The 13307-nt window shown below is 41.6% G+C and overlaps 2 protein-coding genes across 2 annotated transcripts; both read right to left on the bottom strand.

Annotated features, from left to right (window-relative positions):
* Positions 1–4809: 4809 nt before the first annotated feature.
* LOC125190763 (protein EARLY-RESPONSIVE TO DEHYDRATION 7, chloroplastic-like) lies at positions 4810–6918 on the bottom strand. Its single transcript, XM_048088153.1, has 4 exons — positions 5894–6918; positions 5505–5671; positions 5219–5303; positions 4810–5128 (listed from the first exon to the last, which is right to left on the bottom strand). The coding sequence occupies exons 1-4, from the start codon at positions 6748–6750 to the stop codon at positions 4936–4938; spliced, it is 1302 nt and encodes a 433-aa protein (XP_047944110.1). The 5' UTR covers positions 6751–6918; the 3' UTR covers positions 4810–4935.
* Positions 6919–10508: 3590 nt separating this feature from the next.
* Positions 10509–13108, bottom strand: LOC125187999 (subtilisin-like protease SBT1.6). Its single transcript, XM_048084712.1, has one exon. It carries the CDS (start codon positions 13040–13042, stop codon positions 10733–10735), a length of 2310 nt encoding a protein of 769 aa, XP_047940669.1. The 5' UTR covers positions 13043–13108; the 3' UTR covers positions 10509–10732.
* Positions 13109–13307: the final 199 nt, after the last annotated feature.

The raw sequence follows: 13307 nt of genomic DNA, 5'->3' as shown, positions 1-13307 counted from the left end.
TACTCCAGTCAATTTCTTATAGATTGAAAGCGGTAAAACATTGATGGACGCCCCTAGATCACACATAGCATGCTCAACCTTGATGTCCCCTAGAGAGATGGGTAATGTGAACATACCTGGGTCGGTGCATTTTGAGGGCATCCTTCTCTTTTGTATCACAGCAGACACATTCTCCCCGATCACAATTTTCCCGTCTGGTTTGGTCTTCCCTGCAATGAATTCCTTGATGAACTTGCTGAAAGCAGGCATTTTTAGGGCTTGCAAGAATGGCAGGTTGATTTCCAACTTGCTAAAAATCTCCATGAGATCTTCTGTATCATCCTTCTTTTTCTTTGCTTCCCCTCGGTATGGAAATGGTTTTGCTCGCTTTACTGCATTTGTGGAAGTCCCAGCCTGGGTTTCACCAACTTCCCTGTTCCCTTCCTTGCTCATTGCTTCAGGTTCTGGGTCTAGGAAGAATGGGTCTCTTGGTCGAGGTAGGGATCCCCCTAAATCTCCCTTCTGGAGGTCATCCTGACCAAGGATTTCCCTGGGTCTAGGGCTATCCCCTTGATGCGTCTGACTTTTTTCCCCTACACTATCCTGCATAAGTACCTCCTCGTCAATTTCCAAAGTCGGTCCCTCATAACCCCGCCCAGATCTCAAGGTGATTTGACTAATGTTTGCTCGGTCTGGTGGTTTGACCGTGGCAGGAAGTTTCCCTTCATTTCCCCGCATCTCATTCAAGGAAACTGCGATCTGGGACAGTTGCTTTGCCATCATGTCCATGGCGGCTTTATGTTCAGACTGAGCGTCTTGCAATTTGTGCACCACGTCATTGTTGGAGTGCAGGTTATTCTGCATGAACTGCTGTGAATTCACTAGGTCGTGGACCATGTCATCCAAACTCCTTTGTGGCCTGGAGTTGAATTGATTAAAATTCGGTCCTTGACCTTGGTTCTGACGATAGTTCCCTTGATTCCCTTGATGGTTGTTGTACTGGTTGCTAGACCCGTGATTCCCTTGATGATTCGGTTGGGAATTCTGGTAGTTCCCTTGGTTATTTCTCTGATGAGGTGGCACATAGGAGCTCCCTGGATTGTTCTGATTCCTATTTCCCCAATTAGTATGGTCCCGATTCCTGTACCCCAGCTACAATTGCCCCTCTTGACCTTTCCCCGACCAGTTGGACTGCCTCTCCGGAGGGTGTGCATAATTCGTGAGCTGAAGTGGGGATGGCTGACCTTGATCATGGTCAGTCCATCTAAAGTTTGGGTGAGTCCTCCATGGAGCATCCCTCTGTCTTCCTTGGTTCCAACTTCCGTCTGGATTCCAACTTCCCATCGAATTTGCTTGAGCTTGGCATTCCCCTTCACAGGGCTGACTGTAATACGGCTGAAGTTGCCTTTCTTCTGGACCAGGGGGTTTCTCATTTTCTGCTGGAGCATGCGGATTGTATTTCTCAATTGCATTCAGCAATGCTTTCTCCAGTTTATCGATCCTGTCTTCCACCTTCTTGTCATCTTGTTCCGTTACTGCATTGGCTGACCCTCTCCTCAATATGCTTCGCGGGTTATCATAGGCCTTCTTCGCCTCAATCAACCTTCCCAAAGTTTCTCTAGCTTCACTTGCTTTATTCTTGGTAAGGTTTCCCCCGCTCGAGGAATTCATCAAGTCCTTTGATTCAGGATTTGCACCTTCGTAAAACAGATAGTAGGTCTCCGCTTCTATCATCCTGTGGTTCGGACAAGCATCCAGCAATCCCTTGAACCGGGACCAATAAGAACTCAGAGACTCATCATATTCCTACTTGCACTCCTGAATCTCCTTCTTCAAGGCATTCGTCTTGTTGGAAGGGAAAAAATAATCCAAGAATTTCAGCTTGAAATCTTTCCATGTGTTAATCGAGTCTGGCGAAAAAGCCTCAGTAGCCAAGTATTGGCTTCCCCTTTGAGGGCAAACGGGATTGCACGTAAACGGTAGTCCTCCTCAGTCGCCTCGTTAGGTCTCTTTTGAATGCTGCACAACTTACTGAAATCGTTTAGGAATTCGTAAGGACATTCGTTCCTTCGTCCAGAGAATGTGGGCAAAACTCCGAGTACATTTGTCTTGATATCAATAGACCTCCGGCGCGGGTTTGAGACTATGGCATGGGCCGGCTCACCGTCTAGATGCGCGGTGAGCGAGCCTATTTCCGGATCGGGGTCCACTATGTGTGCCATATTCACGTCCTCCTCTTCCTCAGTCTCGGATTGCTCAGTTTCGGTGGACGACTTCGGATCCTCTTCTCCTGATGAGTTCCACTCCTTCTCACTTTCTGATTCGAACGGAAATGGGTCCCTCGTCCTTAAACCTGATCTGGTGGTGATGGTAGACGTAGATTCCTTGACTCGCCACTTGTATTGGCCGCTCCCTGACCCAGATGAGCTCGCCCAACTTCCAGAATGGAAGCCTGCGTTCATAAACTGTCAAGGAGAACAAAATAACAGAAATTAAAATATTTACACCAAATCCTTAAACGCAATAACAATAAACGTCATCCTTCCCCGACAACGGCGCCATTTGAAGAGACGACACAACTAGTGTGTGGGTGGTCACTGTGTGCACAGAAAAAAATAACATGTTCCTAGGTCCAGCAAATCCGCTAGATCACACGGTCTAGGAACTCGTTGGTCGTCGGACACACAGAGCACTCCTTCAAAAACCCTCAACCACTTTACTAAAACCTAGCACAGGGAAGTAGGGATCGATCCCACAGAGATGGATGCGTAATAATCATGCTCAAGGATTAGGGGATTGTTTTTGGGTTGGCTGCTGCCACGCATTTTTTTGGGTTGAGGAAATTAAACTTAAACTTGGGATTTTAAACTGCTACGCTAACAGCTAGATCTAGGCGAAACAACAAAAGCATGCATGAAAACTAAACCGAACAATCACTAGATCTGAGAAACTACTCTAATTACCTAGATCTGGGAAATAAACTGACGGTGGGGACCATAACTGAAAAAGCAGAGTACGGACGAAAAGTTGGAAAAACAACTAATTAAGGTACTAACTAACAGCGACATCATCTTCTCCAACCAATTTGCGTAAAAACTCAGAAGAAAACAGCATGAGCGAAATCGGAACAGAGCAGACTGGGTTTAAACAATTTTAATGAAGAACAATTAAGAACTAAACAGATCTACGGATGCTAGACGAAGCAAAACAGAAAGCAAACAGAAAACTCAAAATCCATGCATAACTTGACTTCCCCTGTTCAGATCCAACCTCGGACGCTAAATCCACTCCGCATCCAAGCATCCGACACAAACTCCAGCCAAAAGAAACATTTCATAACTTCAGATTTAACCAACAACCTCCGATCAACAATAACACCACAGATCTACAGCCAAATTCCCAGATCGAGCACTAAAGTAACAAAAACAGAGATCAACATGCAACTTGCCGATATAAAAACTCTCAACAGCAGGATCAACGTAGATCAACACGAAATAACACAATTATAACGAAAACTAAAAAGTGCATAGATAATCAGTAACATCAACAGCCAAATCGACTTCCAAAAGTGAAGTTCGAACGAAATAGAGTGCAAAAGAACTGAAAGTAAATCGATTGTATCTTCGCCCTCACGCGGACGGTGTTACGACGGAATCTCTCTGAAGAATTAACCCTTTGAAACCTAAAACTACCTCAGAACTCCCATTTCCCAAGTGTGTGTTGTGTGAGAGCTAAGAGTGAACGAAAAGAGTTTTTTTTTTTGTGTGTTGCATGCTCCTCTATTTATAGGCGTTGAAGTGGGGCCCAGCGAGGTATAGATAGACTTTGTTGCCCTCAGCTATTGACTCCCTTCTTCAAGCCTTCTTTTCCTTAGATTATGCTCACTTCTACTTCATTTCTTCGCTAGACTGTTTCCTTCAGCATCTCCTGAATCTAGCGATTCTGTCACACACCTGGCTTAGAAACCGTGTTAGACCCAGCAAAATATAATGCTTTTCACTATATAACCGATGCATGAAATTAGACTTATCAGGGTCCCACCTTCCACTAACTCATTCCACTCTTATTTCATTTAAAACTAATATATATAAGTGGGATCTCTATTCCACAACTTTTTTCCACATCCTTTTCTTAATATTCCTTAAAACCCGTTCTGTCCATAACTGGAACTCCTAATGGCGGACGGAGGGAATAAATTCTTGTGCTAAAACTTATTTGAATTTCTAGTAGGCCGAACGTATGTGAAGGCCCACAAAATACAAATCCTACAAGTGCCATTGATAAAGTAGAAAATAAGTTTTGGAGTATTTTTTTGGTAACTACCCTAACTTTATTGGGCTTTTAAATAAAATTGACTTAATACCGAGCTTTTCACCCAACTATAATTACATGCAGTATTAGGATTACTACTGTTGATGTTTAATTGGGCCTGATTCCGGAAAACCTAAACAGTACTAGTAATTAATTATATAATATTTTGATATTTTCTCAATTCTAGTGACGAATATTTCCAGATGGTAGTACATGTCTGAATTTGTTAACATGATGTTTATATCATAAAAATTTAAGAGTTGACTGACTAAGTATATTAAACTATATATACTATTTAAGTAGCCAAACATTTTATTCGCATAATATTATCTGTCTACCTTTTCATACATAAATTTTATATTATAATCGTCATTAAATTGCAAGATTGACTAATAATTTACCATACTCAGTAGTTTTCTAGCAAGATTAATAATTGACCATACTTAGTAGTACTAGGTTTTTCTATTTTCACTTGTTTTTCCAGAGACAGGTCAACATGTAACAAGAAAGCAAGATTCATGACAAGAAACACCTCTCCATTACTATGTAAAACAAGATCATACACATACATGGCATACATTTTTTATCCTAGCAAAGTAGAAAATCCATGGATCAAAAGCATATCAAGTAACATAACATGTCTGATCATTTCTTCTGTTTATCCTTCAACTTAGCAGCATTAGCCTCGGCGGCAGCAGCCTTGACAAAAGCTGAAGGTTTCAAGGCGCTTTTCGGGTTGAGAGCTTTCCTTAACTTGAACACAGCCCATGCCGTCCCAATGGCGTGGCCTGCAGCGCCCAGCCCATCATGGGTTGCCTCCGCTGCCTGCTCTCCATATCTGCAATCAATTTCAAACCATCAACACCTCTCCTATTGCAATACAATACAAACTAATACAGTCTGCTATTTTAGACAGTAAAAAGTTTACTTTTGTGAGACGAGCTTTGTTGTAACGACTGATGTAGTCGACATCACATTCTTCCCAGAAACCTCCACGGCGTCAAAAACCTTATCTGTAATCAACACACAAAAGGGTAAATTAAGACATACTAAAAGGGAGTATATAATATCACAACTCATAAGTAAGTTAACCACAACTTCCATTTCTCTGAAATATCACATTACAAATTACAACTATTGCTATCTCTTCATCTCTATCATAGAGATACTCAAAGATATAGATAAGAAAAGCAAGAGAGAGAGAATGAACATACTGAATCCATCCAAGGAAGCAAGAATGATCTCTCCAGGAAGAAGGCTGAAGAATTTCTTCCCCACTGCAGAATTCACAACTGAACTAGTAAAGAAACCAGAGACCTTCACAACCCCCGAGAGCAGCCCAGTTGCAACCTTCTCCGACATCTTCGTCATCTGCTTCACCCTGCCAACCATGATCAACTTCATCACCAAGCAATACACACTTGTACATACAGCATTACTATCAGTACCACAAGTACACAATCCCCAAAATCCCAAATATTTCAACAATAAGCAATACAGAGAATTGAATGCAAAGCATTATACACAAAATCAATCTTGAAAATCCTTTTTTTTAATTAAATTCAAAGATTAAAGAATTGAAATGGAAGAAAGAAACTAGTACCTCTTTAATCTCCTCAAAGCTTGAGGGCTAATCTCAGAGCTTGAGGCTTTCCCCATTCTCTTAGTCAAGAATTCATTCCCCCATTTGAGCCTATCGACAGTGACATCTCCACACCACAAAATCCCCCTCACCAGCTGCCCCGACCCGGCCGCGATCAGCTTCGCCACGCTCCCGCTGTACTCCTCCACATTCGGCGCCAGCGTGGTCCAATACGCGGCGGCGCTCTTCTCCACCTCCTCCTTCTTCTCCCCCTTCATCTCCTCCGGCGACACCTCCCGCGCCACCGCCCCCCACCACCCCTGCTCCACCACCGCCGCCGCCTTCTCCACCTTAAACGCGCTGAATTTCTCCAGCACCGCGTCCAGCTCCCTCACCTTCCCCTCCTGCCCCTTCGCTGCAATCGTCAACCCGTAATTCAACAGATCTTCGCCGTCGTTGGCAGCGGCGGGGACTCTGAGGCTGAAGAAGTAATGCGAATCGTCGAGCTTGACCGCGGCCTCGTCCCGCGCGAGGGGCCACTGGATCTGATCCCCGACGCGGGCGAGCGCGGCAACGGCGTTGCCGCCCTGGAGGAGCTGCACCACCGAGAAATCGCCGGAAGCGAGCTCGACGCTGCGTTCCTTGTCGATTAAGTGGACGATTGAACCAGGGATCGAGACGAGGACTTGCTCCAAGGAGTCGAATTCAGCGGGGGCGGCTTTTTCATCGTCCGTTTCTGGGAATAGGTTTTCGGCTAATTCGTGCATCTGGATTGTTGGATACATGGATGAGGAAGTGTTTTTGGGGATGAATTGAGAGTTGGATTCTGGATTGGTTTGATCAACTTGAGGGTAGAGAGAAGTGCGCGACGAAGACATAGTATTAGTTGGGATATTTGAGAATTCTGCTTAATTTTGTGGGCTAATTCTTCAATTGAGTTTGAGTTTGAGTTTATATTTGTGGAAATCTTAGGTATTAAGAGAAGTAATGGGAAGTCGGTGAGGAAGAGGGAGACACGAAACACACGCAGTCGCCGCGGCGGTGCACTGCTACTGCTTAACGGTTTACTAATTTGTTTCTATTCAAAGTATTTGCATTTTTTAACCAAAACTCAAGAAAAATAGTAAATATTACTCCACCAATGGTATCTGGATTATATTTAATGCTTTAACAAGTTAGATTAGTGTAAGAAGTTAATTGACTAAAAAGGTTAGATAAGGTCAAATGAATACGAAGTTAAATTAGTGTAACTTTTTTATTCACTTATTCAAATAAGTTGTTTGAATTATCTAACCCAACTCTATTTACAGCTCATATGTAATTTGATAATTGTATATTAATAAGCTGACTACACATAAAATAATTAAGTAAGTAAAAAAAAATGGTGAAAAGATATAGTATCAAATGAAATTAAGTCTTTCACGTAGACTTCTTATGATATTTATTTTTATGAGATAGTGGAAAGCATTTGTTTAAAGACTTTTTTTCTAGTTTCACTTTGTAGTTTAAAAATACAGAGAAATCGGTATCATGAGCAAAAATAATAGAAATGGTTTGTGTTGTTGTTTATTGGTGCTTGTCTTAATATCATGGAATCCGTTGAATCTATTTTGTTTTTCTAACAAGAAAGTGAGAAGCAAAATATATTACAACTATTACTGAATGTGGAAGTACTCCTAATTAAGGAAGAGTGTGTGTGAAAAAAATAAAATACTAGTAGTAGATTACTTAGAGGACAGTCGAAGTAAACAACGTGTGAGCACACATACATATTGCATTTGCATTAAATATTTGTCTGGGAAATTGTAAACATTTGACCAGGCGAATCTCAACTCTCAAGATAGACTTGTTTTTAATAATAAAAAATATATTTTACTATAAATTAGGGTGTATAATTATCATGGTATTTATTTGTGATTTTGTAATTATTAATTATGATTATTTACCGTCTGATTACGGTATGCTATTGGTTTTTAATATATTTTTTCAATCACTATAGTTAATAGTATGTCATTTTGGATTAGTGTATACTATGTTAAGCTTCAGGTTTTCAAAATACTGGTCATCATATATACTATATGATAAATTCAATTAAAATAATAAATTTTATGATGATTTACAATTACGAGTGAGACTTGAAAATTATTGCGATATAAAATACGAAAAATGAATCCTTAGTCCTGGCTCCAAGAAAATATTAAAACGGTGGTAAAATCAAATGCTTCCACCATCGAAGTGAAAATTAAATGTTTGGTATGTTCAAATGCAGGAAATTGTTATGTGACATTAACCCAAGATAATCCACTTCAGCTCAAAATCTTAATGATAGTAAAGGATGTTTATGCTAAATGAAAATGGCCCAATTATAATATAAAATCATTGGCCCATTATAAAAAGTTAGTACTACTCCATTTACAAATGTTAGCAACATTATAATCGAGTTTGTGATTGATGTTCAACCCAATCTGTTCCGAAGCCCAGCCCGATTTCAGATAACTGATAGTATGAGGTATAGTTGCAGGCCCGAAAACATGAAAACAAATTACAGTATCTAACTCTTTCATATAGCAATTTATTGCCATATATGTTACGTGAGCATCATTCTTATATGATTCACATTTAAAGTTATTTTTTATTTTATAAAATTAGATTAAAATTCAATCTGTTAATTTATTCATTTATGTGAAGTTATAGAAAAAAACATATAAATTGAGTATTAATTTTTATGAATTTTATAAAATTAAAAATATCATTAATATTTTTTAATATATGAAATTTAAAATAACAATTATAAACGTGCATCATACAATAATGGTGCTCAAATCAGATATGTAATATATAATTTCTCTAACAAAATACAGGAAAAATTGTATGTTACCGTTTTGAGATAGACTCATGATTTAGTGACATATTTGTAACCTTTATTAGCATATCTAACTAAAAATATGTCATTAGATATGAGTTTGGATTCAAATGTTGACGCATCTCATGATAAGATAGCTAAGCACGAGACTATTTCTTCTGAACTAAGGTCCGAGTCGAACTCGAACTCGAACTCATGCTTTGTTTGATTTTGAATTGATAGAAGTGCATTCCTAGTAGAAGGGCAACATCTTTAGCATGAACGACATATGTAGTTGGTAAAGTCATACTATAAAGATAGTAACGTGGCATGATTATATTAAATTGTCCCTACTAATCACACACTAGTTTAGTTTAATTTTATTTGGTGAAAATGCTTTTCTGATTCAAACTTAGAATCTAAGGGGCTTTAAGTAGGTAAGATCATGTCTGCTGCATTTTAAAGCATATGGTACATATATAGTTGAATACTGTCTTATTATGGCCACAAATTTTGTTAGATATTACAATAGAGAATATCTAATATCCCTTAATTACATATTGAGTACCACAAGAAGGTCCACTTTCGATTTTATGTATGAAAAAATAAAGTGATGCACTACTAAATTTTCACTAATTAATTGAAGTTAAACTCCAAAAATATTTATCCATACAGGCCGGAATCAATATTCAGTACTCTGTTTGACCAAGAATAATAATCATTGGAAAATTTTGTAATATTTGATGTTCAATTATGGCTAAAAAGTTGTAAAAATAGATATATACACTTTTTATGACACAAGTTAAAGTTATATATTTGGAATATTCTAAAAAAAGAACACTAAGTCCAATAGGAGTGAGTGGATTAACTAATTTAACAATACACGAATATAAGTATTAAATTAAGAACTTCGCATAATTAAATCTCGAGGAAGGGAATATAATGCATAAATTCATTGGATGCTGACTTCAAACACTTGTGCTTTTTCAATAATGCTTTGCTAAATGCCCTTATCATTTAACCCCTCTTTGGCCCCCTATAAAGCAAGTGGTAGTACCTTCCTTTAATTATGATGTTGGATCACAACTCACAAGTTCACAAGGCATCTTAATGTGACCTATCATACAGAGGGAATAGAAAACTTAAAGAAAAATGAAAGTTGAGTTGAGGTAGTACTATCAATTTGTTAATTATTAGTACTATTACTATATTATTAAAAGCCAAGAAAAAAAATGATCAGAATTTTGAAGTGCAAAATCCCTAGTCAAGTTGGGAAATTTTGTGTCCAATCAATGTATTTTGATGGAATACAGAACTTCCAAATCGAATTTTGTAGTAGTAAAATGAAACCAAAGATTTGCAATCCATCAACTGAATCACGTCACATTATGTTACTCTTAGGTTAGTAATTAATGATTCTTGCCATAGATGCATTTGGCCTATCACAGATTAGTTATCCTAGATAAAGCAATTTCAAGATATCTTTATCCTTTTAGTATGTGATACTTGAAGCAACATTAAAATAAAGAAAGTGTAAAATTAAAGAAAGGAGAGATCCAAAGCTCTTTATGATATTATTAGATGGTATGCTATGTGCTTAAAGCATTGTGTAGTCCCTTTTGAGGTCGAAATCTTCCCATTCACAACATATACTTTGTTGGTAAGAAATTGTAATATTATCACATTTCAAAGAAAAGAACAAACCTACAAAATCATTGCAGAGTCATAGATATATAATCCTTGAATGTAAAAACCATCAAAGAGCAAGAACTACTCAATTCTAGCACAATAAGATGATCCCAAAACAAAACATATCATCTATAATCACATCACACATTCTAATCAACTCAAACAACTTCTTAAGTTCAAAAAACCAAAAACAAAATTTACAGGCAAATATTAAAACATCACACTAAAACCAACCACCTCCCCCTTTCTTACAAGAGTGAAATTCCACCTTCAAAGATCATGCCTATGATCAAGATTTCTCACAAGAGTGAAATCCCATAATTTTGATTTCACAAAGGTTCGATTTGAGTGACAACAATGGGGCTTCTCACCACATGCTTCCCATCCATCCAAGAAAGAGCCCCAAACACAGCACCCGAATCATCCAACACCAAATTCTTGCTATCAATAGTTACAGTAACATAGTAACCTAGCTTCTTCACCGTCTCCGAAAACACAAGCTTCCATGGCTTCACGCTAACCCTAACGCCCTTCGGAGGCTCGATTTTAACTCTATACACCGCGTTCGCCTCCTCCCCAACATTCGTCACCATTCTAAAGAACGTCTTGCTCGAAACCCCACTCTCCCCGCTCGGGAACAGAGCCGCGATTGAGGGGTAGTTCAGATTCCCGGGCGACGGCTTCCTCATCGGACAATTCACCGGCGTCCGGGTGATCACCTGAATCGTCTTCGGCCCATACTCGATCGCACACAAGAAATTGACGTAATCCTCATTTGTCATATCGTACACCAATCCGGGATCCATAGCCCGATCAAGATTCATATGGCCAGCACCAAAGTCGTAGGGCGTGGCGTGTTTATTGCTCGATTCATCGAGCATTGGGTTGCCGGAGTTGTCAGTCAAACTCGCCGTTGTCATCATTGCTGACCGGATGGCGGCCGGACTCCAATCAGGGTGGGCCGATTTCAGCAAGGCCGCTGCACCGCTCACATGAGGGCAAGACATGGAGGTCCCCGAGAGGATGTTGAACTCGGACCTCCGGTTGTCGGAGTCCAGCCCGGTTGGGCCGACGGCGTCGGTCCAGGCCGCGAGAATGTTCACTCCTGGGGCGATCAAATCGGGCTTGAGAATCTCCGGGTTCAGCCCGTTCGGCCCACGGGACGAAAACGAGGCCACAACCGGAGCCGGCTTGATTCCGATGACCGTGCCACGGAAGCTGATCGTGGCGGTGGCCGCTGGATTCGAAGCTAAGTAAGTCTTAATCTCGTCGCCCTCGGTGGAGCCCACGGCGCAAGCCGGGATTAAATGGGCGTCGCCGACTAAACCCTCACCGTTGGATACTCCGTTGGTGAGAATCATTCCGACGCCGCCGGCCTTCTTAACGACCAACCCCTTGGCCACGCGAGGGTTGCTGCCGCGGTCGCAGATGACGATTTTCCCCCTAACTTCGATTGGATCGAGTGAATTTTCCATGCAAAGTGAAGCAGAGAGCACTCCTGATTTACCAGGGTAAATTAATGGATGCATTTTGCCGTTGAGCGGCACACCGGAGTAGAGAGAAACACCAGAGAATTTTCTCCCATCGCTGAGGATGACGTCAGCGGGGAAATCACGATCAATTGTACCGGCGCCGACGGTGGTAAGCCAGGGGGCGAGGTTAGTCACCGACATTCCGTTAGGGCCCTCGTTTCCAGCTGAGGAAGAGACGAAAATGCCCCTTGAAACGGCGCCGTATGCTCCAATTGCGATTGGATCCAGATAATAAGGGGAGGATATCCCCTCGCCGCCGCCGATTGAGATTGAAATTACATCCACGCCGTCGTTCACAGCGGCGTCGAACGCTGCAAGGATATCGGAATCGAAGCATCCCGCCTCCTTCCAGCACACCTTGTAGACAGCGAGGCGCGCCTTCGGCGCGACTCCTTTCGCGATTCCGGCGGCGTAACCCTCCATACTCGCTTTGAAAGCATATCTCCCCGCCGCGGTGGAGGCGGTGTGCGTTCCATGGCCGTCGGCGTCTCTCGGCGACCTGAATTCGACCGTCTCGTTGATTCCACCGACAAATCCCCCAAATCCGGACGCCGCTTGGTGACCTTTGTCAAAAAACCTAGCTCCGACGATTTTCCGATTGCAATTCCTCCGGTTAAACCTCACACCAGCTTGGCACGTGCCTCTCCACCGCTTCGGCACGGGGCCTAGGTTCAGATCGGAGAAGCTCCTCCTCTCCGGCCAAATTCCGGTGTCGAAAACCCCAATTATCACATCCGAGCCGTAATCGGACTCCGACCACAGTCCGCGCTGGTTCCGGAGGCCGACGAACTGCGGCGAGCGCGTTGTGTGGAGGTGGCGGCGCTTGTCCTCGAATGCGGAGAGGACGGAGGGGTGCTTGAGGACGGAGGAGGCCTGGAAGTGAGTCAGCACGGCGGAGAAGCCGTGGAAAACGGTGTCGTATACGTGGAGAATGGCTGCGGGTTCAGTGAACTCCGCTGTGTACCAATGGTAGTGAGTTGGAAAAACGGACGGCTTCGATGAGCTGTCGACTCGGATGATGTAAGTTTTAGCCGTCTGGTCGGCGTAGATTTGGGTGAGGAGGAGCAAAGAGAGACAGAGAGTGAGATTTATGGCAGTGGAAGCCATTGATTTTAGAGAGAGAGTGAGGCAGTGGGATTTTGAACGAGTTGAAGACCAATAATGCGTGATGTATAAAAGAGAGGGAGAGAGAGAATCATTGTCTTAAATCGAATTAAGTTTTTAATTAATATATGAAATTAGCCGTTAATTCGGATATTTTAGGAGATTAATTAATGATTAATTCTACTTTGTGTGGGGAATGTGACATAATTTTGTTGTGGCCAGGACTGACTTTAGTCAGCAGATATTGCTGCGGACGAGGCGGCCTTTT

Source organism: Salvia hispanica, chromosome 5 (assembly GCF_023119035.1).
Source record: "Salvia hispanica cultivar TCC Black 2014 chromosome 5, UniMelb_Shisp_WGS_1.0, whole genome shotgun sequence".
NCBI lineage: Eukaryota > Viridiplantae > Streptophyta > Magnoliopsida > Lamiales > Lamiaceae > Salvia > Salvia hispanica.
This window is presented reverse-complemented; position numbering and strand designations above follow the sequence as displayed.

Excerpts from the sequence above, each read along its gene's own strand:
- LOC125190763 (XM_048088153.1), bottom strand. The coding sequence starts at position 6,750 with ATGTCTTCGTCGCGCACTTCTCTCTACCCTCAAGTTGATCAAACCAAT. Across the intron at positions 5,672-5,893 it reads GCTTTGAGGAGATTAAAGAG|GGTGAAGCAGATGACGAAGA; the intron begins GTACTAGTTTCT and ends CATGGTTGGCAG. Across the intron at positions 5,304-5,504 it reads TGCTTCCTTGGATGGATTCA|ATAAGGTTTTTGACGCCGTG; the intron begins GTATGTTCATTC and ends TGTTGATTACAG.
- LOC125187999 (XM_048084712.1), bottom strand. The coding sequence starts at position 13,042 with ATGGCTTCCACTGCCATAAATCTCACTCTCTGTCTCTCTTTGCTCCTC.